This window comes from Pelodiscus sinensis, chromosome 2, assembly GCF_049634645.1.
Source record: "Pelodiscus sinensis isolate JC-2024 chromosome 2, ASM4963464v1, whole genome shotgun sequence".
Classification (NCBI taxonomy): domain Eukaryota; kingdom Metazoa; phylum Chordata; order Testudines; family Trionychidae; genus Pelodiscus; species Pelodiscus sinensis.
In genome coordinates, this window is record NC_134712.1 from 7,666,844 (window position 1) to 7,689,021 (window position 22,178).

General features: G+C 43.4%; 1 protein-coding gene across 20 annotated transcripts in view; it reads left to right on the plus strand.

Annotated features, from left to right (window-relative positions):
• Positions 1-22,178, plus strand: part of PTK2 (protein tyrosine kinase 2) — a 330,274-nt gene that overhangs the window by 276,580 nt on the left and 31,516 nt on the right. For 18 of the 20 annotated variants that reach the window (XM_075920049.1, XM_075920046.1, XM_075920048.1 and 15 more), the window contains 3 exons: positions 1,606-1,706; positions 4,100-4,189; positions 11,961-12,165. In XM_075920049.1, coding sequence (XP_075776164.1) covers positions 1,606-1,706; positions 4,100-4,189; positions 11,961-12,165 — 396 coding nt within the window. Of the gene's footprint in view, positions 1-1,605; positions 1,707-4,099; positions 4,190-11,960; positions 12,166-21,178; positions 21,870-22,178 lie in introns of those variants that run through there. The other 2 variants (XM_075920065.1, XM_075920064.1) reach the window with 2 other exon arrangements.

Sequence of the window (22,178 nt, forward strand, 5' to 3'; positions counted from 1 at the left end):
AAATCCACTTGTATGTGTGTTTTTATATCAGCTTCATGTTAGAACTTCATGAGTTTTAGCGAATCCATTACAAAAATACATTCCTCAAACAGACTACCAAGGGTGACACCTGCTGGGCCTGAGCTATATTGAATTGAAGTTCATGTCTAGCTTTAGTCATCAGACTGTGGGTTGCCAGCTGGCCTGTTGCTTTGCATTGCCAACATTTCTCAAAGACGTTATCTTCAAAGTATGAAAAATCAAATCTGAGAGAGCAACAGACTTATCCTGACATCAAGTACAGGGAATACTATAAAAATGTATCTGTAATGGAAATGCCTGTGCTTAAACAATAGGTGAATTTTAAAAACACATGAAAGAGGGAAATTTTAGTTGAATTAAGTGGCTCAGGACAAAAAACACACCATGCATCCTTCATCTCTGGCACTGTTTTATACAGCCAACGATTGTCTACATGCTGATTTCACGTATACGACTTTGGGCTCAAGCATTTTATGTGTATTGTATGTGTGAGTGACATATTATCTTGGAAATGCCTGTGAGCACAGTGAGGAAAGAGATAGGCACTAGAATTTTGGCCAAGTGGCTCTGACATTATTAAAATCTATATCAGCAAAAAAAAAATTAAAGGTAATTTATCCTGGCAGTAGTGCAAAAAAAGCATCTACTGCAAGCTGCTATTGGCTTCCACTCGCCTGCTTTTGATCTGAAAGGCAGAGCTCCTAACATGTCCCAGGCATAAGCAGCCCACTGACTCCAAAGCCTGTCGTCTCATATAGGCAGGCGCATGAGAGAATCTCCAAACCTTGCCATGAGAACAGTTGTCTCTGTGCAAATCCAAGCCCCTCCTGCAAAGGGCAAGAGCTGATGCCTGCTTTAGAGGAAAGACATTGCCACAATTCCTGACCTCTGTGGTGACAAAGACTTTACTTTCCCCATCTTCCCCTACTAATTCTGTCCTAGCGCTAAGATCTATCACCCTAATTTTTTTTTTTTTTTTTTTTTTTTTTTTGGCCAACAACTTTTCTCCTGGAGTACCAGAACCTTTTTTTACACTGGTCCTGGGAATTAATGGGGCCCTGACTGTTTTTTGGCCCCGGTCATTTCCTTCCCCCCTTCCCCTCCCAACAAGTTTTGCTGCCATTTTTGTTTTTGGCCCCGGTCAGGTTTTTTTTTCTCCCCCTCAACTAGTTCTGCTGGGGGTTTTTTTTTGGGGGGGAGGGCCTGAGAGTTTCTCAAAAATCAAAAAGGGGACATGATGCTGAAAGGTTTGGGAACCTCTGACCTGAGCAGAAATCAGTGGGTGACAGAGCAGATATCAACGGGTCCCCTGCCCCTCCCTCTTGGCTGGGGCCACAAGTATCCCCTCCCTGCCAAGAGAATCCTCAAATCTCCCATCCCCCACAAGAGGAGCCTTGGGCTGGTCTAGTCCTGTCCCCCACCTGCTCAAATGAGCCTTTGTATTCTTGGCCCAGACATCATAATTATCAGTGTAGTTTGGTTCTCTCCACAGAGTGAGTTGACACTTTTGGTCTGTGTTTTTAAGAAAGCCTGAATCTGAAAAACAGATTACTAGAAATGATAAATGTCTGGTTTGTTTGGCAGGGATATTGCTGCTAGAAATGTGCTGGTATCCTCCACTGATTGTGTGAAATTAGGTGACTTTGGTTTATCCCGATACATGGAAGACAGTACTTACTATAAAGGTAAGAAGTCAGTACTTAGCGGATCTAAACTAGAGTGGTAGGTTTGGGATTCTTCTTGCAGGTCAGTGAACTGATTTGCTAATCACAGGAGTTGAGTGTATGCTAAAGAGTTGAAAGGATCAAAACAATTAGTTTAAGGAAATCTGGTTAATTACATAAAAATGCAAAGTTAAACAGTTTAACAGATGGCAGTAAATTCACACATGGGCTGTTAAAAACCCATGTGGTCCAATTTAAATTGGCAAAAGACAGGAAATTCATTTATGGGTATAATTCCAGTTGGGGAGATGCATTATAATGCCCTCTTTTGCAGCTCTTAAAACATGTGTACTTGACCATTTAGTTCAGCACAAGCTAAAGTGTAAATCTAGCCAACATTAGCCTGCCGCACAGTAACTGCCTATGTGGACTCTTCCAGTGTGCACTAAGAGTTTATTAATGCTTTTTAATCTGTTCCCATTTCAAAGCAAGTAGACCAAAGCACACGTATGAACCCTTCATGTGCATCTGCAGAGTCTACCCAGATGGTTGGGTTCATAGGAACAATTAGTGTACAGTACATTCACATCCCAGTTTGCAGCAAACTAAATGTTCATGTAGACAAGCTCTTAGAGTAGCAAAGATTATCTGGGGTTATGAAGTTCATTTAGCATTTGCCTATATTCTTGCCATGATCCAAGTACCTGAGGGTGAGTTCAAGGGTATCTGCAAATTGTTTTCAACGAGTTTGGAATAGGGACATTTACAACACAAAAGGTTTGAAGCATACTTTTTTCCACCTTTTATGTTTTCTCAGACTTAAGTTAATTGGCTTAATGCATGATAAGTAGGGACCGTGAAAGGAGAATACAATTTGTTTATGGAAAGTCAAGTAAGTGGCATTTTTAGTGATAGGGTGCACATTTAGGAACAGTGTTTATATTTTTTTTATTTCTCAATATGTAAAAATATTTTAAATGTTTCTAAATGTGCACAATATTATTCTAAAAGCACCTTACCTGGCCCCTCTCCACTGTTCTCCAGCAGGGCTCCTCATGTCTGAGTTGTCCTATAATAATGATGTGAACAAAATACTTCATGTACAGGTTGGACCTTTCTGGTCCAGCACCATTAGGCTTGGCTGGTCCTGAACAAGAGAATTTCCCGGACCAGGGAAGGTCTGCCACCAGCTCCCAAGCCCATGCTGCCAACGGGCTGCCCCCACAGGCACCCTGCCTTGCCCTCCCACCCAACCTGGCTGAGCTGCTTGCCCAGCTGTTGACAGCTCCTTGAGCAGTACAGGCTCTGGCTCCTGCCATGGGCCTCTGGCCCAGCCCTGCACTGCCAGGAGCTGCCGCAACCACACACACACACACTCCCGTGGGTGGCTGCCGCAGGGCTCCAACTTCAGCCTTGCATTCCCAGCGGCTGCTGCAGGACTTCAGCCCCATGCTGACATGGGCTTCCGGGGGACTCCGGCCCAACCCTGCATTCCCAGGGGCTGCCACGGGGCGCCAATCCCAACCCCACACTTCAGGGGCCACTGCGGGACTCTGGCCCTGCGCTCCTAGGGATTGTTAGAAGACTCTGGCCCTGCAGGGCTGCCAGGGGATTCCAGCTCCAGCCCCACACAGCTGTGGACTACAGAGGCTCCGGCCTCTATCAAATATTTGTTGCATTCATTTTAAATTAAGCACAAACAAGCCAAATTTTTCCTGGTTCAGTTATAAAAGAATTGCTCTGTGTGTGAGATTGTGCATGGCAGATTCAAGCTTGATACAAATAAATGGGTAATTGTAGTAGAGAATTTAAATACTTTCAGGTGAAAAGCATTAACTTGAAACGGGAATGGAGAAACTCATCTAGTGTATGTATGTTTAGGGTACATCTGTGCAGCCTGTGGCAGGGAGTCTCAGAGCCAAAGCTGATGTAAAGGTAGCTATGTAGACATTGGAGCTCTGAAGCTCCTCACTCCCTAGGCTTCAAAGCGCAAGCCAGAACATCCACACTGCTCTTTTTAGCACCGCAGTGCTGCTCCCTGCGTAGCTGTAGCCTTAGGGGGTAAATCCGCCTCTCCCTTGTCACAGAAGGCACTGCCTCCAGTAGAACTATGGAGGTTATGTTACAAGGGACATTGCGTTTCCATGACTTCTGTAGAATGTGTGAGGATCCCTCAGAAATGGTGCTAGTGTCTGCTCACAATGCTGCACATCTACTAGCCATTATTTCGTCCTCACCCACTCACAGGACAGAAGGTGCAGGAGCTACAGGCCATCCACAGAAGTTTCTTGTACAAAGCCCAACTGAGTTGTTTGCCAGAACTAGGATTTGGCCCCAAATTATTTTACTGAAGAACATCTACGCTGAGAGCTTATTAGCTTCAATAATAGCCTTTTCCTCTCATCTCCCCATAGCTTCCAAAGGAAAATTACCTATCAAATGGATGGCTCCAGAGTCAATCAACTTCCGACGTTTTACCTCAGCTAGTGATGTGTGGATGTTTGGTAAGAAAATATGGTTGTTTTCTCAAATACGTTATTGGAGGAGACGATAATTAATGGTTCTATTTTTGTTAATGGAAACTAAACAATTTTCAGTTCTTCTCTAGTGTTTGTTTTTACATGTCCCAAAATCAGGGTTCTTACTGGGCACTTTATATTTCTCCCTGCTTTTTCATTCCGTACACCAGTGTTCCATCTGTGACCGGAGTGAGTTTTGTCTTGTGCACCAATATTGAAGTCATGTGCACTTGTTCAGCTGTGTGCCACCATGGTACCCAAGTTATTAATAAATATCTTAGGGTATGTCTACACTAGCCCCGTGGTTCGAACTAGGGAGGCTAACGTAGACATTCGAAGTTGCAAATCAAGCCCGGGATTTAAATATCCCGCGCTTGATTTGCATCTTCCCGGCTGGTTGCCTTTTTTTTTTTTTTTTTTTTTTTTAATTTACAAGTCCGGACTAACTGCCCGCGTCTACACGTGGCAGGGACCCGGTATTTCGAATTATAGCCCTAAATCGAACTACCTGTTATTCCTTCTGGAATGAGGTAGTTCAATTTAGGGCTTTAATTCGAAATACTGGGTCCCTGCCGCGTGTAGACGCATGCAGTTAGTCCAGACTTGTAAATTTCAAAAATGGCAACCGGCCAGAAAGATGCAAATCAAGCGCGGGATATTTAAATCCCGGGCTTGATTTGCAACTTCGAATGCCTACGTTAGCCTCCCTAGTTCGTACTAGGGGGCTAGTGTAGACATACCCTTATAAACATTTTAAAAATGCTATGGAAGAAAGAATACTAAAACAAGGAATAATTAACAAAATGCATGACTCTAAATGTTTATTTAATATAAAGTCAAATAAAAAGAAAATTGATACTGAAACATTTTCGGTAGCCAGCGTCCTCTGTGTATAGCCCTCTCCCAGATCCTCTATTGGCCTTTCTGAGTTTGTGTAGGATACATCCTCCATTGCACACCTAAACAGTGTATTGAATATTTCTACCCCTTCACATTGTGTCTCGGGGCTATATATATTTTATTTTGGATCAGAGGTTAAGTCAATCCTGTATAATTTTAGACAGTTCTTTTTATTACAGATAAATAGCCAGCTTAGAAAAAGTAGTTACATGGAATGCTTGTTCTGCACACAAGACACATACATCAGAGCTAAAACTCTCTGATGAATCAAGTGCAGATTTCTCTTAATTGTCTGATTTGATCCATTCATAAGCATTCTTCAAAGCTTGAATGTCTATTAATAAAAATTATGTAAAAGAAAGGTGACAAATAATATTCTTTGCTTGATGCCACAGTGTGCAGGTACTTGATTGCATTATTTCAAGTGATTAACTCACCTACAGAAATTCTTATTTTTCCTCAAAGTAAAGAATTGTGTATTTGCATGGAAAGATTATCAAAGGAATTTGTGTAAAGCTTAAGCACGTGCTGGATGGATTTAATTAATTTCTTGCAGTTTTTAATAATAATAAAAAAAAAAAAGCAGGCAGACAAAAAAAAACAAAGGACATTTAAGGCCTGTTCTGAAACTCCTTGAAGTTAATAAGAATCTTTCCATTAACTTTAGTGGATTTTGGATGTGTTTCTTAAAGCTGTTGTTTTAAATAAATTGTTTTTAAGTAAATTATGTAACTCAAGAAAGTGATGTGTTATGGTATTTACTTTATTTTATGTCCTCTAACAAAGACATTCAAAGTATTCAGAGAAATATATTTTCTCTACCTTTTTGTATATATAAAAACAAGAATGGATAAATGTCCTTGTAGGGCAAGAACTTTCATGGTCCTCTTTTCTTTAAAATAGATATTGAGTAACATTTCTGTACATTATGCAACCATTTACCTTGGTGGTTCTGAGCTACAGACAACTGCTATCTGATCACAAACTCCATGTTCTTGTTCAACTGGAGGCTTTGCAACTAAGTCTGTATTTTGTGGTATGAATGCAATAAGCACAATTGTTTCAAATGAGCACTAGTTACAAAGATGCTTGAATTAATTACATCAGATTAAAAAAACCTAAATTTATTTTTGTTCCATAGTGATTACTGTGCTATTAAATCTCCATTCTTCACACCAGAAGGTCTGTTTGGATCACAAAAACAGCTAAAGCTGCCAAACAGAAAGGGGACGGGGGGGATGTTTGAATTATCTATGAAGCAGAGCGTGGCTCATCTCACTTCAGAGCCTCTAGGAAACCAGAAAAACATTGTTTAGATGTTTGTCTTTAAGAAACGCTACAGTATTATGCAGCAGTGGTATGCGCACAAGTAGGGGCCACTTAGAGTGACCTCACAATCATTCAGTCTTAGTCTGGACCCGGCCTTTACTATAAAGGCTAGAACCCATGGAAACTTAAAGTCCTCCCAAGATGTCCCCAACACCACCCCTGTCTGAGCCCCACTCCCCTCACAAATCCTACTCAGTAACTCACGAATACACTTTGTTTCCTACTTCAGGCTCCTGCCCAGAACACACTTGCCCTTCCAGCCAGAGTTTTCTCAGCGATGTAGGTACACACGGTCTGCCCCCGGAACAGTTGCTTTAACCTCTCCTCATATGGGACCCGTTCCAAACCCCTAATCATTCAGGTACCTAAAAGGACGTCACAGGAAGGAAAGGGGGGAGAATTGTTCTCCTTGGCCTCTGATGATAGGAGAAGAAGCAGTGGGCTTAAACTGCAGCAAGGGAGGTTTAGGTTGGACATTAGGGAAAACTTCCTAATTGTCAGGGTGGTTAAACACTGGAATAAATTGCCTAGGGAGGTTGTGGAATCTCCATCACTGGAGATATTTAACAGCAGGGTTAGACCAGGACTGGGCAAAATACAGCCCAGGGGCCAGATCCAGCCCGTGAAGCCACTGGATCCAGCCCACAGACCACCCTACCAGGACCCTCTGGCACACAGCAGCCACAGGTTTAAAGCTCAGTCCGACAGGTCTCTGCTCTGGAGGGAGGGGGAAGGCTTCGCGTGATCTCCCCGCTCCCAGCTCAATCCTCAGCTCCTATTGGCCAGAAAGAACCAGCCAATAGGAATCCCACCAATCTCTCAGCTCCTATTGACTGGAAACAACAACACAATAGGAGCTGAGAGATTGGCCTGCGAGATGGGACAGCTAAGCCTTTACCCCCTCCCGGAGCTGAGACCCATATGGAGGGAATAGGGTGCAGCTCTAAGAGATGTGGGGCTGCAGCAGGCAGGGAGCCCAGCTTGCCTTGGGGGTGCTGGCCAGGAGATGCTTAAGTAAGCATCTCCCAGCCAGAGCCTGGCTCTGGCACCCCTGCCCCTCCCACACCTCAACTCCCTGCCCCAGGTCACCATCCAAACCCTCTGCACCCTCCTGCCCCAATCACAACTCCTTCCCAGACTCTGTACCCGTCCCTACACTCCTCCCCCAGGCCAGAATCCTCTCCTGCACCCAAACACCCTCCCAGACCTGCACCCCAATCTCCTGACCCAGGTCACAACTCCCTCTTTCCCCCAAACACCCTCTCAGACCTCACACCATCTCCTGCATCCCAGTTCCTTACCCTGTGTGCCCTTCTGTACCCAGCCTCTATCCTAGACCCTGCATAGCCTCCAATCTCTCAGCTCCTATTGACTGGAAACAACAACACAATAGGAGCTGAGAGATTGGCCTGCGAGATGGGACAGCTAAGCCTTTACCCCCTCCCGGAGCTGAGATGCATCCCAGACTCTGTACCCGTCCCTACACTCCTCCCCCAGGCCAGAATCCAAGCCTTTGACCACTTTCCAAAATCTTGAAGTGGCTCCCCACCAAAAATTATTGCCTACCCCTGGGTTAGACAGACATCTGTCAGGGATGATCTAGATTGTGCTTGGGCCTGCTGTGAGGGCAGGGGACTGGACAAGATGATCTCTCGAGGTCCCTTCCAGTTCTAGTATTCTATGATTTTATGATTCTCCCTTTTCCCATCTGCTGTAATGTCTACCACCCTTCCCTCACCCCATCTCCTCCCCTGGTGCCTGCTGCTGCCCCCCAGCCCTGACCCTCCTCTGTTATCCTGGTTCCTACCTTTCTCACTCCCCTCAGCCCTCCTGGGACCTGTCCCCCTCCTCATCCTCTGACTCCTGCACCCACCCCTCCTCTAGCCTCACTTCTGATCATCTATAGATACGCCTCCCCGTCCTCTCTCCTAACTCCTCCCTCTGCTCATCCTTCCTGTCTCTTTCCTCTGCCCTCTGGTGCCTGTCCTTCCCCTCCACTGCACTCCCTGTGTCTGCCCTTCTGCGTCACTCTCACAGTCCCCCTAGCACCTGCATCTTGCCTTCCCTATCCCTTACTTCCACTGTCCTCCCAACATCTGCCCTCTTTGCCCTCTTCCTCCCTTGTGCCCACCCCCTCACCACCTTCTGACCCAGTTCTCCTCACACCCCCTGCGCCCTCACATATGATTTGCTCTATCTCCTACCTTCCTTATGCCAAGCCCTCTTTCAACCCTTCTTCTCCCTGCACCCATTCCTCCCCTCTCACTTCCTCTTGCCCCCATTGCCTCTTTCCTCTACCCTTCCCCTTTCCTCTCCCAGCATCAGCCTGTCTCCTCCCTTCTCCCACTGCTACTGACACCTTCCCTTCCTCCCTGCCCTTTCCCCTCATTGTTGCTTCTTGGTCCCCCTGGCATATATGTGTCTCCTCCACCCTGCCCCTTGGTACCTTCTCCTTTCTTCTCCTGCCCTGGCCCTCTCCTCTCCCTTCAGCACAAGCCCCTTTCTCACCTCACCTCCACCTTCCGCTTAGTTCTCTCCCTGCCCCTTCCTTCACTTCTGCCTTCAACGTGGTGGGTGGCTGCCCCATGTGTCGGGGGGCTGGTGCTGGGGCTGCAGTGCTATTTTTAGTATCACAGTCAGGGCCCCAGAAGCCACTATGCAGCTTCAGCCCCAACTGCTCCCAGGGCGGGACTGTGTGGCAGACGGCTGCCCCATGTGCCAGGACTGGAGCCAGGGCTGCTCGTGGTGCTATTTTTAGTACCGTGGCCTTGGCCCCAGAAGTACTCCCAGCTTCTAGGGCCTGGACCATGGTACTAAAAATATCCCAGGTGGCCCTGGCCCCAGTCCCGGCAAATGTGGCAGTCGCCCACTATGCCGTCCAACCCTGGGAGCAGCTGGGGCTAGGGCTGGGGCTGTGTGGCAGCTTCTGGGGCCCTGACCGCAGTACTAAAAATGGCACCACGGGCCCGGCAGCTGTCCCCGTGTGCTGGGACTGGAGCTGGGGCCATGTTGCTATTTTAATACTGCAGCCCAGGCTTCAGCTCTAGCAACTGCCACGTGGCCTGCCCTTGCCGCAGCTCCAGCCCTGGGGAAGGACCCACGCTGCATGGTGACTGCCCAGCTACTCCTGAGGCAGGGCAGTCACCCACCATGTGGCCCCACCCCAGAGCAGCTGAGTAGCCTCTGCGTGGCTTTGCTAAGAAGGTGAGCTGTAGTCAAATTCGTGGCGCACACCTTAGAGAGAACCATACTGTACACAGTGGGCCTATTTTCATTTACCTTAAGGCCTCTCTTCATGATTCCTAGGAGCCCTTTATGCTGACAGGCGGTCTTAAGGTAAATGAAAATCAGACACACAGGCATGACAGGAAGTTTTTTAATCTAAATTTGCTTCTTTTTTGACTTTGACAATAATTGTGCTGGTATTTCTTCATCCAGCTATTTTTCCTTTTGGAGCTTATGCTGTTTCAATCCTTTAATGTTAGCTATGAAAGAGAAATTAGCAGGATATTTAAAGTAGGGATATAAATGAGTAATCAAGTATACGATTAACCGATAAGCCTACTTAATCTTGTTAATTAGTTATTCTTGTTGACTACTCGCATATCTCGCCCACTCTTGCTGTCTTTGTCAGAGGCAGCAAGGGGAAGCAGGAGCCGGTGTTGGCGGGAGCTGGCTTAAAAGCCACAATGGCTTTGCGGTCCCCTCACTCTCCCACTGCCTCCATCAGAGGCAGCAGCAGAGGGCGGCAGAAGAGACTACACAAAGCAGCCCCTGTCTGCAAGGGGTCGGAGCTTCCCATGGACAAGGGCTGCTGCCAGAATAGCCTCTGTCCACGGGAGGCCCAGGCCACCATGAACAGGGGCTGCTGGACTCAGTGTGAGCCTAGCTTGCGCTAGTCCAGAACGCTGCAGCTCTGCATTTTAAATGTAGTAAGAGCCTTCCAGAACTGCAGCACAGATGGCTTCTGGAACCAGCATGAGTCGAGACTGCTCAGTCTTGGCTTGAGTCGGCTCCAGGAGCTACCCCTGCTACCACTCTGCAGAGTGGTCCTTTTCGACCAACCATGTAGTCGATACAAATTGTATCAATTACACTATTAGTCAGATAAACGTGGTTTAACATCCCTATTGTGAAAACTGACCATTTATTCCTACCATTTGTTTCCTGTCTTTTAACCAATTACCAATCCATGACAGGACCTTCCCTCTTAACCCCTGACAACTTACTTTACTTAATTACACTGTATCCACTGGATCCCCCTTGTCCATATGCTTGTGGATCCCCTCAAAGAAATGTAGTAAGGCATGTCTTTTTCCCAACAAATTATGTTCATCTATGTCTCACAATCCTATACTACAGTACTACAGGGACTAATTTGCCTAATACTGATGTCTGAAATTGCCAGGATCACCTCTAGAGCCCTTTTTAAATATAAAAAAAATAGTTTAACATTAAATATGAAATGCGGAATGGTAGAAAAGCCCCTTATCTTCCCTGATCCTGTCCCCTTCTCTGTGCGGACCCATTCCCGTTTTTGCACCACTCTCATCTCGTCTCGAATACAGACTAGACAAGCTATGACAGGCAGAGAAAAAGCAAGCAGGAGATTAATAGCAGAAAGTTACAGGGAGGAAGTCAACTTGTTATCTTTAAAATAAGAGTTCTAAGTAATACTGTAAAAAGCAAAACTGTATGTGATTTTTCAAGATTAATGGCTGTTTTGTTGAAAAAAGGAATCTCTAATTGCAGTATAACATATCTTTTCCATCTGGTGTAGAAAAGCAATGCAGGTGGAATACTCCAGCCGCTCATAGGCCCCCGGGCTATCTCTTTCTTGTTACACATGTAACACAGTTTCAACAGAAACTACATTTTGTTACATAGTTTCAACAGAAAAAAATTGAATAATTGCCAGTGATAAAACACTGTCAAAGTATACAAATACCACATACCAATCAAAACAAGCCAGTGGAAAATAGACATTAGAACAAGCATTATGGAAAAAATGTAGATTTGAATATGAGCAACCACTCTGACTTTCAAGAAATAAAAAGTAGTTTAAATCTGTAGCCTTTCAAGTTGTCTGCTTACGATGAGCTAAATGTAAGTCATTCATACTTAGCCTGATTAGTAGTGCATGTAATTTTATTGATGCTACCTACTTAGTAATGTAGGTAACGTAGCAGAGTGTTCTTTTCTATGGTCAGCACTTAGGTAATGTGATAGGTCATATATAAAAGAGAGATTAGCCAGCTGTATTTCTCAGCTGAGAGTTGAACGTGTTTGGTGCCTGTATGCAACGGAAAAAGTGCATTGGAAGCTTTTTTTGTTAAACTAACATGCTAATACATGGTAATTACTAGCCATGTCTATTCTAGAGAAAGGACTGTTCATTTTGCCCACACACATTCCATTTCAGTAGCAACCCCATTGTCTTTAGTTTTAAGATGGAGTTTGTTGTTCAAGAACACAGATTTTGGTTATTTGCTCACTTTAGGATGTTTGTTGCTTTTTTGTTTCCCAGGTGTGTGTATGTGGGAAATTTTAATGCATGGAGTAAAGCCCTTCCAAGGAGTGAAGAACAATGATGTGATTGGTCGAATTGAGAATGGTGAACGGTTACCAATGCCTCCAAATTGCCCTCCTACGCTCTACAGCCTTATGACCAAGTGTTGGGCATATGACCCCAGCAGACGACCCAGGTTTACTGAACTTAAAACACAGCTCAGGTAGGGTGGGGTTTTTTAAATTACTATTTCTTTTATTAGAAATGTGATTTAAACTTTCAGGGGCTGCAGTTTACTTCATCAGATGTATAAAGCGAAAGCTTCACTTGGCAGTGCTGTAAACATACATACAGAGATGGGAGTGTTACATCAGTACCAGTGAGACTAGGCCTTCAATCAGGGAGGATGTGGACCATTTCTAACTGTGATAAGAAGGTTAAAATTCCTAAAGAGGAAAATTACTTATTGTAACGAGCTAGCCATTCTTAGTCCCTATTCAGACCTGTTCTGATGGTGTCACATTTGCATATGAATTCCAGCTCAGCAGTTTCACACTGCAGTCTGTTTTTGAAGTATTTTTGCTCCAGTAGGGTAACTTTCAAAACTGCAGCTGTGTGTTCACAGAGGTTAAAGTGCTCTCCTACTGGTTTTTGTATGTTACTATTCTCGATGTCTGATTTGTCTCCATTTATTCTTTTGTGTAGAGACAGGCTGGTTTGTCCAGTGTACATAGCAGAGGGTATTGCATCGAAGGCATGTTAAGGATCCTCAGAGTTAGAGGAGGAAAAAATTTGTAGATAATACAGTCCATCTCTCTTGGGACAGTACAGACATTTCACCTTTTTAAAATTACCCTGAGATTTGAGTTCCTTGAGCTTTATATCCAGGGGAAACTTTCAAAACTACCTAAAGAATTTTGAAGCACAAGTTCCATTGAAAGTCACTCGGATTTGAGCTCCTAAATCTTAGGGTACTTGTACATGTCTACCGTAAATACACACGGTCTCCTAAATAAAAGAGGCCAGATTGTCAGAAGCATGGAAGGCCCACAGTTTGTTTTGTTGAAGTCAGTGGAAGCTGATGGTGCTCAACATCTTTGAAGATAGGAATTTGGGGGGGAGGGGGGCGGGAATGTAATTAAATGTCTGATTTTAAGGCATCCAAGTTTGCACACTTTGGCTCCATTATTAAAGACTGAGATTTGTAGACAAATTATACTGCATTATCAGTAAACAAAATATCCTTGAAATTAGAAGTAGACTAGAAGTCTGATATGAAATGTTAGTCTCTCCTCATGAGATAAAGCATAGTAGCAATCCTTTATTATTGGTAGCATTATCAATAAGGCATCCAGATCTGAATGCAGCATTGTTGATGACACTGTGGTCTTCCACAAAGTTAAACAGTAATTAGGTGCAGTAAAAACAGGTATTCCTTATGAAAAACAGCAAAAAAGTAATCTAAAAGAAATAGCTGTTGAAATGGGAGGTAGATGGTCAATTACATGCCTTCCTGAGTGGGTGAGTCTTGCAGTGACTAGATGTTTCCAAGGGACTTTGGCAAACATCCTCAACTATATAGTCATTGCTCTCTCATTTAGTGCGTAGGCCCTGGTCCGCTGGACAGATTTGCTGCTTCCAAAGAAACTCTAAACCCCAGCTTACCAATTAAAAAATTAAAATTAATGGAGATTGCCTATCTCCTAGAACTGGAAGGGACCTTGAAAGGTCATCAAGTCCAGTCCCCTGCCTTCACAGCAGGACCTAGTACAGTAAACTTCCGATAATCCGGCACCTTTAGGACCCAGGGGGTGCCGGATTATCAAATATGCCGGATTATCAGAAGGGGGGGCTATGAGGGGTCTGGAGTGGGGTGGGAGGGGATGCCACCCCAGACCCCTCATAGACCCCCTTACGATAATCTGGCTCTGCCCCAGGCGTCCCTGATTCAGCCGCTGCTGGTCAGTTTCAGCAGCAGCTGAATCGGGGATGTCTGCAATAGAGCAGCTGGGGTGCTGCCGGGTTGGTCCCACAGCGCCGAGGGGCGGTGCTACAGCACCAACCCAGCAGCACTCCAGCTGCTCTTGGGGACGCCTGGGGCAGAGCAGCTGGAGTGCTGCCGGGTTGGTCCCACAGCGCCAAAGGACGGCGCTGCAGGACCAACCCGGCAGGACCCCAGCTGCTCTGCCCCAGGGGTCCCCGATTCAGCCGCTGGGGCTTGGGAGCCAAAGCTTGAACCCCCACCACCTGGGATTGAAGCCCTTGGGCTTTGGCCTCCAGCACCCAGAGCAGCGAGGCAGGCTCAGGCCTCAGTCCCCTCTCGTGGTGTTGTGTAGTAATTTTTGTTGTCAGAATCAGGTCATGGTGCAGTGAAGTTTGAGAACCCCTGAAGTATGCATTTATTTAACAAAGCAGAGAGTTAAGTGACAGAAAATAGTAGTATTGGAAACAAATGGTTACATAACACAATCATAGCGTGCATTCTTGCAGACCGTCTTGGTTATGACAATCTTGCAGCCCAGTGAGATGAAAGAAAGCCACTCATACAGCCCACTCACTCACGAGCCTTGATTGTCCATTGCCTTGAGGTTCCCCACATGCCTTGAGGAAGGGAGATGGTGGCTTTCAGGAAACTCTCCACACAAGTCTGAGACCCAGAAGCAGGCTTTCTCTCCTTTTGGATCTCTGGGCTGGGGGAGGGATTGTGGGAGAGAGGAGTGCAAGTGTCTGGCTACAGGGACCCCATAGCTGAGTTCTGAGAGGAGTGCGTTTGGGTGAATTGGTGCCGCACAGTTGGCCCTGGGATGGGGGATGGAAAGAAAGGAACTGTTTTGTCATAAGGGTTTCTTTAACTCTCTGCTCCTGAAGGAATTCGTGTGTGTCTGTACCTTGCTGACAAGCATTTTGAAATAAATTACCAAAATAATTGAAACTGATGTGATAATATAGTGTTAGTTTGATAAATAACATTTGCAGAATTTTAAAATATTGTGTGTAGAATTTTTAATTTTTTGGCACAGTCTCTCCCCGAAGAGTAGCCAATGGACTAACTATAGTAACAGACCTGTTGTTACTACCACAATGCACAAGTGCACCAGTGGTTTTGTATAACTGGTAGAAAAATCTAATCCTGGCTTCCATGGAGCTTACTGTCATCAGTACTATACACGTGTGAGTTATAGACAGGAAGGGATGTGATGTTGATGGTACTGATGAACCAGAGTTACAGCAAGGAGATAACAAGAGAAGATAACATGGTTACACAGTTTAAGTATATGTATTACATTGTGTTGTTGACTAATTTCTTGTCAGTATGAGTGAGACCTAAGTCTTAAATGATGGGAAAAAAGAGAAGATAGTGGTCTGTTAGACGAGAATTGAGAAAGTATCTCGTGGTAAGGGGAAAGGTGAAGCTGCCAAGACTAAGAGGAACTGTGCAAGTGGGGAATGAGGAAGAGACTCTGAACTACAAGAAGTGAGAAGTCAATAGAGTTCATGAAACCATGGGGAAAAGAGAAATTAAGGACAAGGGCAGAGGAAAGGTGCCAAAGAATGTACTGCAACTATGATGGAGATTAACTTGAGAGGAAAGAGCTGTGGAATTGAAGTCTGTTCTTCCTGCAGAGTTGGGAAATTTGAAGCAGCCGGTAGGGGGAGAGATCTCTCCTGCAGCTCCAGAGCTGATGACCTTTGGCTACTGGCAGACTAGCAATTGATTGAGGAATAGCCCTTCAGCTGCACAAGAGTCCCTAGAGTATCTTTGCACTCCACAAAGATGATGCCAGTCCTTTAATCATTAAGGTTACTGATTTCCGTTCAGTGACACGATCTCAGCGAATTAGAGAAGATCAGATTTCAAAACTCATTCCCATGAACTTTGCAAAAATAAGCCATTTCCCTGATGACTCTTTGTGTGTGTGCTGGTGCTGCTCTCTTCTGGATACCTTCCAGAGTAGCTTTTGAAGCTGATGGCCAGGTTAGTTCTGTACTCTGGAGCCAGTGCTATAGTCATAGTGATTCTGTGTCCTTCCTTATTTTGATGACAAAAGTTTACGGCTTTGTGAAGAACAATATTTTTCTTCTCCTACATCTGAATTAGCATTGATGGGAGCATGAGCACTTTTCATATACAGGGCATCCCCACTATAAGTCACCCCGGTATATGTTGGTTTCTCATTAGCATCATTAATGCTTGTGGAAACTGATTTGTTTTAAGTCCTCTCATTCCCTGCTCTTCCGTTGTGCAAAACATAAAGACCAATTCATGCAAATAGAAGTAAGCCTCAGGAAAAAATTCCCCATTTTACGTCCTTTTGCTAGATGTCCACATTTTCTGAACGTATCTTGGACATGTAGCAGGAACGCCCTGTACTCATTTTATTATCTGATGTTTTACCTGCTTCATAGCCTTTTCTGATACTTGGGTCTCTCTTTCTAGTTTCAAATGGCCCCACAAATGTTATTTGCTGCTGTCTGGGCCCTGTGAAGAGCTAGATTCTTATAGTAATTTTCTAATATTTAGCTTTTTATAGCATTTTATGTTCAAACTACTATATAGACATGAACTGCTTAATTCTCAGAACACACCTTGGAGGTAGGCAGATACATTTCTAAAGATGGGGAGACTGAGACATAAAGAGGAAGATACCTGCACACAGTCAGTCAGTGGGCAGAATGAAAACCTGGGACTTCCTGACTCCCCGTCTTGTGCTTGATAAAGATGTTAAATTTAGATTAATCAGCTAATTGAATAGTCAATGCAATTTGCAGCAACTATTCAATTAGTCGATAAGGGCACTCTTGCCTTTGAAATGTAGCAAGAGGCCTGCCAGCTCTCAAAGGCAGGAGTGCTGTGGGGAGCACGAGGCCAGCGGGGGACTCAAGCAGACTGTCCCCCACTGGCCCCATGCTCCCCACGCATGCTTTGCTTTTAAAATGTACAAGAGCCCCCTCTGAGCTTCTCCCCGCCTCCCCCCATTCCCTATTTATTTCAAAACTGGACCTTTAATAACTCCATTCATCTGAAGAAGAGGGTTGTGCCCACGAAAGCTCATTATACCACCTATCTGTTTTGTTAGTCTTTAAGCTGCTGCAAGACTATTAGTTGTTTTTTAAGTTTTTCCAGTTACAGACTAACTCGGCTACCCCTCTGAAGCTTTTGTTCCTGTGTCCAGAGCAGCTTCTTAACCCTCGCCTCACTAGTGTGGTATTGGTATATTCACAACACTCCAGAATTATAGTAAACTTTTTCATGGCTGCACCACATTGCTGACCTGTCTTCAGTTTGTGATGTACTATAACTGCAAGGTTCATTTCAATAGTATAACTACCTAGCCAGTTATTCCACAATTTGTAGTTGTGCATTTGATTTTTTCCTTCCTAAGTGAAGTTCTTTTCCCTCATCTTTATTGATTTTTATCTTGTTTATTGCCCTGGAGCATTGTGCTCCATATCCTGCACTTCCACCAGAATCAGCAAGACTGCTTTCATCATTCCCAGTGAAGCAGTGACTTCTAGATCCCCTTCCCCACCTTTGACCTCCCAATGACTTGAGACTTGCATGGTGAACTTGGAGTAATAACGGTAGATCCTCTATACACTGTATTCCATAAAAGATAAGGTTTCCCTTATGTCTACACCCAAAATTCACTCTAAGTAATTTCAGAATTTCACCGAGACCAATTCATTACTCACCTGTGTTCTTCCCAAAACTGCACACTTCCCTCAGAAGAAAAAACATTCCACTCCTTTGATGATTGGTGGGCCTCGGCTTTGTATTTACAGTGAACAAACCAATCAAGATCTCCCCCGGGCTGTTTGTAACTGCAGCAGAAGGGTCACAGCACAGCATTTCCACCCAGACTCTCTCCAAATGGTTCTCTGGCTGCATTCTACACTATCAACTTTAAAATCGCCCTCCACTCTCCCTACATGGGGTAGGAGCTCGTTCTACCAGAGCACAAGCAACAACTGTGGCATCACTTTAGGAGGTAGCCCTCCTGGACATCTGTGAAGCAGCCATGTCAAACTCTGTTCACACATTGCGAGACATTACTGCAGATGCTTCCCTGGGGACATCAGTACTCTGTTCAGCCCTGCCATCTACAGCCTCATGCCCTCTTCCTACTGAGGTACTGCTGGTCTATTACCCACAACAGGTTCCTTATTTGTTCAATAGGGAACATCAATCAAATAAGTTTTTTACCTGTATCAGAAGGTTCTTTGAGATGCGTGGCCCCAGCTGTGTTCCATTACGCAGCCTCCTTCCACTGTGCTTCGAATATGATTTTATTCTAGGTAGAGAGGGAACTGTAGAGATCAATCTACCCCACTTTTAATCCCTTCTGTTAGAGGCATGAAGGTGAACCAGGGTATATGCATAGACCCACAGACACTGCTTTTAAATCCTCTGGGTCCAGTCCGATGGTGTACATAGATAGATAGGGACCACACATCCCAAAGAGCCTCCGGTGACAGATAAGAAACCTCCTCTTTACATCATACATTTTCATTTATACTTTTTATTTACCTAACAACAGGAAAAGTTGGAGTTTCATTGGTTGAGAACCATTAAACGTGATGATTTGCAATAGGGATGTTAGCGAGTAGTCAACTACAGTATTCGTTTCCTCAAACAGCATCCAGTGCTTGGGGAGCCGGCTTAAAAGCTGGTTTCCCCCAGCACTAGCTCCACGATGCCACCTGCCCCTCCCCCCGCAGCGGGGGGATAGAAGAGGCTGCTGCAAAACAGCCTCCCACAGACAGGGGATGCTGCCACCAAGCAGCCCCTGTTTGCGGCGGCCCAGGCTGTACACACACAGGGGCTACTCCAGCACCTGCCACTGTTCATGGTGGAGCCAGTGGCTCTTACTACATTTAAAATGCAGAGCTGCAGCGTGGGTGGCTTCCGGAACCATCACGAGCCGGGACTGCTTGGAGCTACCTCTGCTGCGGCTCTGCAGACCAGACCTTATCAACTAATCGTGTAGTCAATACAAATTATATTGGCTACACAATTACTCAGATAACCACAATTTAACATCCCTAATTTGCAACTAAATATTGCCTTTACCTTAATTTGGTACTTTTGCCAACCAGGAGTGTACAGTATTATATATTTGTTTAAGAAATTATGTACCTTACCATCCATTTATACAGATTCTTAATTTTTCCATTTTTTATTATGTCAGAACATGACTAATGATGCATTTCTTATTTACTAGAGGATTATTTATTTATTCCAGATTTATGTCATGTTCTATTTGAATAGAAATTGGAATTTTATTAAAATGCAAATAACAGCATTTTTAAATGGTTTAAACCTATATTAAATGCTCGCTGCATAAGTTTATAAAAACATGATTTGCATTTAAAACTGTCTTATTAAACAAAAGAAGTATTAGCTGTACTTAGTGAATTTAACTCAGGTTTTCTGGTCACCATGGCCAGGATCCTCAAACTAACTAAATAAACTTTCTGCACCTGCAGAGGTAGCTACTTTGTCAAAAGATGGATTAGCACTTCAACAAACACTGATTCCAGGTACTTACTAGCAAGTCAGTGGTTTGACTTTTATTAAAGACTTAGGCAGCAAACATACTTTTTAAATATTATTTTGATTTAATTTAAATAATGTTAATAGATTATAACTTTAATCCATATATTCTCATAATTTCAAATATAATTTGAAATGTATAGGTTTTGAAGTATTTAAATGTAAAAAATCAGATTTAAATATTTTTTTCTAATCATTGATTTTTAATCCACCCTGCTAAACAGTGTATCCTTTAAAGACATCCATTAAGAATGATCCCCTTGGGAAAGTGGCGTAAAATAAGGGCAGGGTAGAGAATATGTTGACACATTTGAGAATGTGCTTCTTGCATTTTTTGAGTTTGTCGTGTATGTACTACACAAAAAAAATTTCTTAGAAAGAGAGAGGTTGCCATTAAAATGTCAGCATTTATTATCAGTTACCACACATTGATATCTGAGATACTCAGATTACATTTTTCCCTCCGTAAGCATAAGAAAACACTGCAGGATCTCAGATAACTCTTGTGTGAAAACTACTGGTATTTCAGAAACATATTCTAATAATGGGCTCTTTGTAAGTAAAATTAAATTTATTCTTCAATTTAAGTAAATGTTTGAATATTTGAAAACGTAAATCAAACATCTAAACCTTTCTAGAAAGTATTGCTTTAAGAGTTGGCAGGGAAATTAAGGACAGATACATTCCCATTCATATATTGTGGCTAAAAATGTGTAGTTTGGGAAAATATGCCTAGATCTGACTTCCCTGACCTTCTGTGAGTATAACTGCTCAGAGCACTCAAGCAGCTGTACTGAGAGAAGGTCAAAAATATCTCTTGATTTACTCCATCTATGGGTTGGTCTTCCCATTGTAAAAACAAAGACGTTTTTATGAGTTATTTATAGTCTTTGCTTTGAGCAGTTTAAAAGTTCCCAGTGGCATTTCCATCTCATATTCATTTTTTTCTAGTGTCTAAGGCATCCTAGTGCAATCTCTGTTTTATGTGATCAGTCGCTAGCTAAAATGGTCCCCGGGTGTTTCAATAAGGGGCGCTCAATACCTTGTTATGGCAAGGACTTAGAAATATCTCACTTGACTGAGTTGGGGTTACAAGGCAAACGGCTTACTTACTACCCTGCACTGTGAAAAACATATCATGTATGTCTCTGCGTGGCTTTCCCTCTCCATCTTTTTTAATTTAGTAAATATTAGTTACTTAGATAGGAAGGTGATGAACAAAACACATAGCTAGACAGACAGACAAGAAGATAAGAATATTAGATTCCCTTATTGAGGTTAGGAGCTAGGTGTTCCATAACATTAAACTTTGCAGCGCAAATTTTTGACATCATCCATGTCCAAATGTCTGGTATGTCTCCATTCCATTTGCTGGTATTAGAGAATCAGTCTACCGTATCAAAGGCTCTGTTACAAACCTTTCCAAATATATTACACACAAAGCATTCACTTTTTTAACTTGGAGACATGGCAAATGTCTTGAAAAATCATCTGCTGTTTATGATTATGGGTGTACAGAGACTGATTTCTTAAGCTGCTCAACGCCCTTTATCTGAAATATGAACCTGACCTTAAATACAAAGCTACTGGTAGATTTTGATAATTTCAGGAAGGGATTTTTTTTAAGAGTTGTGATTTCCTTGCTCCTGATGAAGGAAGAAGGGAATAGGAGGATTTTCTTACAACATTCCATCTGTTGGAGTACTCTTACTTGAGTTTTGCTTCTGCAGCAGTTGTATCAGAATTGCTATTAACAAGTTCTTTGTCTGATTTTTCCATGGTATATTTTTGTTCTGACATTTGTGTGCTTTACTTCAGCAGCGAAGGATTGAAATAGCAGCAGCATATTTTAAATCCAGTTCTGGTGCTCTTAGACTAGATTAGCTATTTTTTGGTTTTGGCTGAAAGAGAAACAGCAGAGTTTTAGTGTCCAGTCAAGCAGAATTTATTTTCGAAATGAGCAAGAAAGTTCTCAGGTTAGAATGGACTACTGCAACTGATCTCATCCCTTATGTGTGTAATTCTGAGTCGTTTTTAGTGGACTAAACGAGGAAGTTGAAAACTTTGAATGAGCTTCCTTATTAGAGGCTCCTGTGAACACAGGAGAGAACTGCTCCTTTGCGAGATTGATTAGCTTGTCATTCCGGAGAGGGCGATAAGAAAAAAAAATCAAACCTACTCAGAACCCTGAAGAATCTATGTAGCATGCGGATCTACCAAATTTTAACTCCTATTTGAAAGCTGCATTCAAAGTATTTTTAAAATGGCAAATATCCAAGATTAATAATCCACATAGCAGAACTGGGAGGAGGCTGCTGTGAAGGCAGCAGCATTATGTTGAACTTCAAGTAAGTCTCTGTAATAGAACAGTGGTAAGTAGCAAGCTACTTTTACTGCTGTATGGTATTTTGATGAAATTATAGCTTTTGGCCTGAATAGTAAGAGTCTGAGTAAATACTATCACATTTTTGTTTGGATGAAGTAACCTTGTAATTGTGTTCCTAAATAAGGTGAAATGTAATAAGTCATGGTACTTGTAATATTTTCTTTTTTAAATGTATCAGTGAACTGTAAGATTTTCATGCTTCCATAAAGATTAAATCTGCAGCTTGTTTTGTACCTTTGCAGAGATGCAATAGAATATTTCCATATGAAAAATAAATGTTTGCAAGTATGTGCTT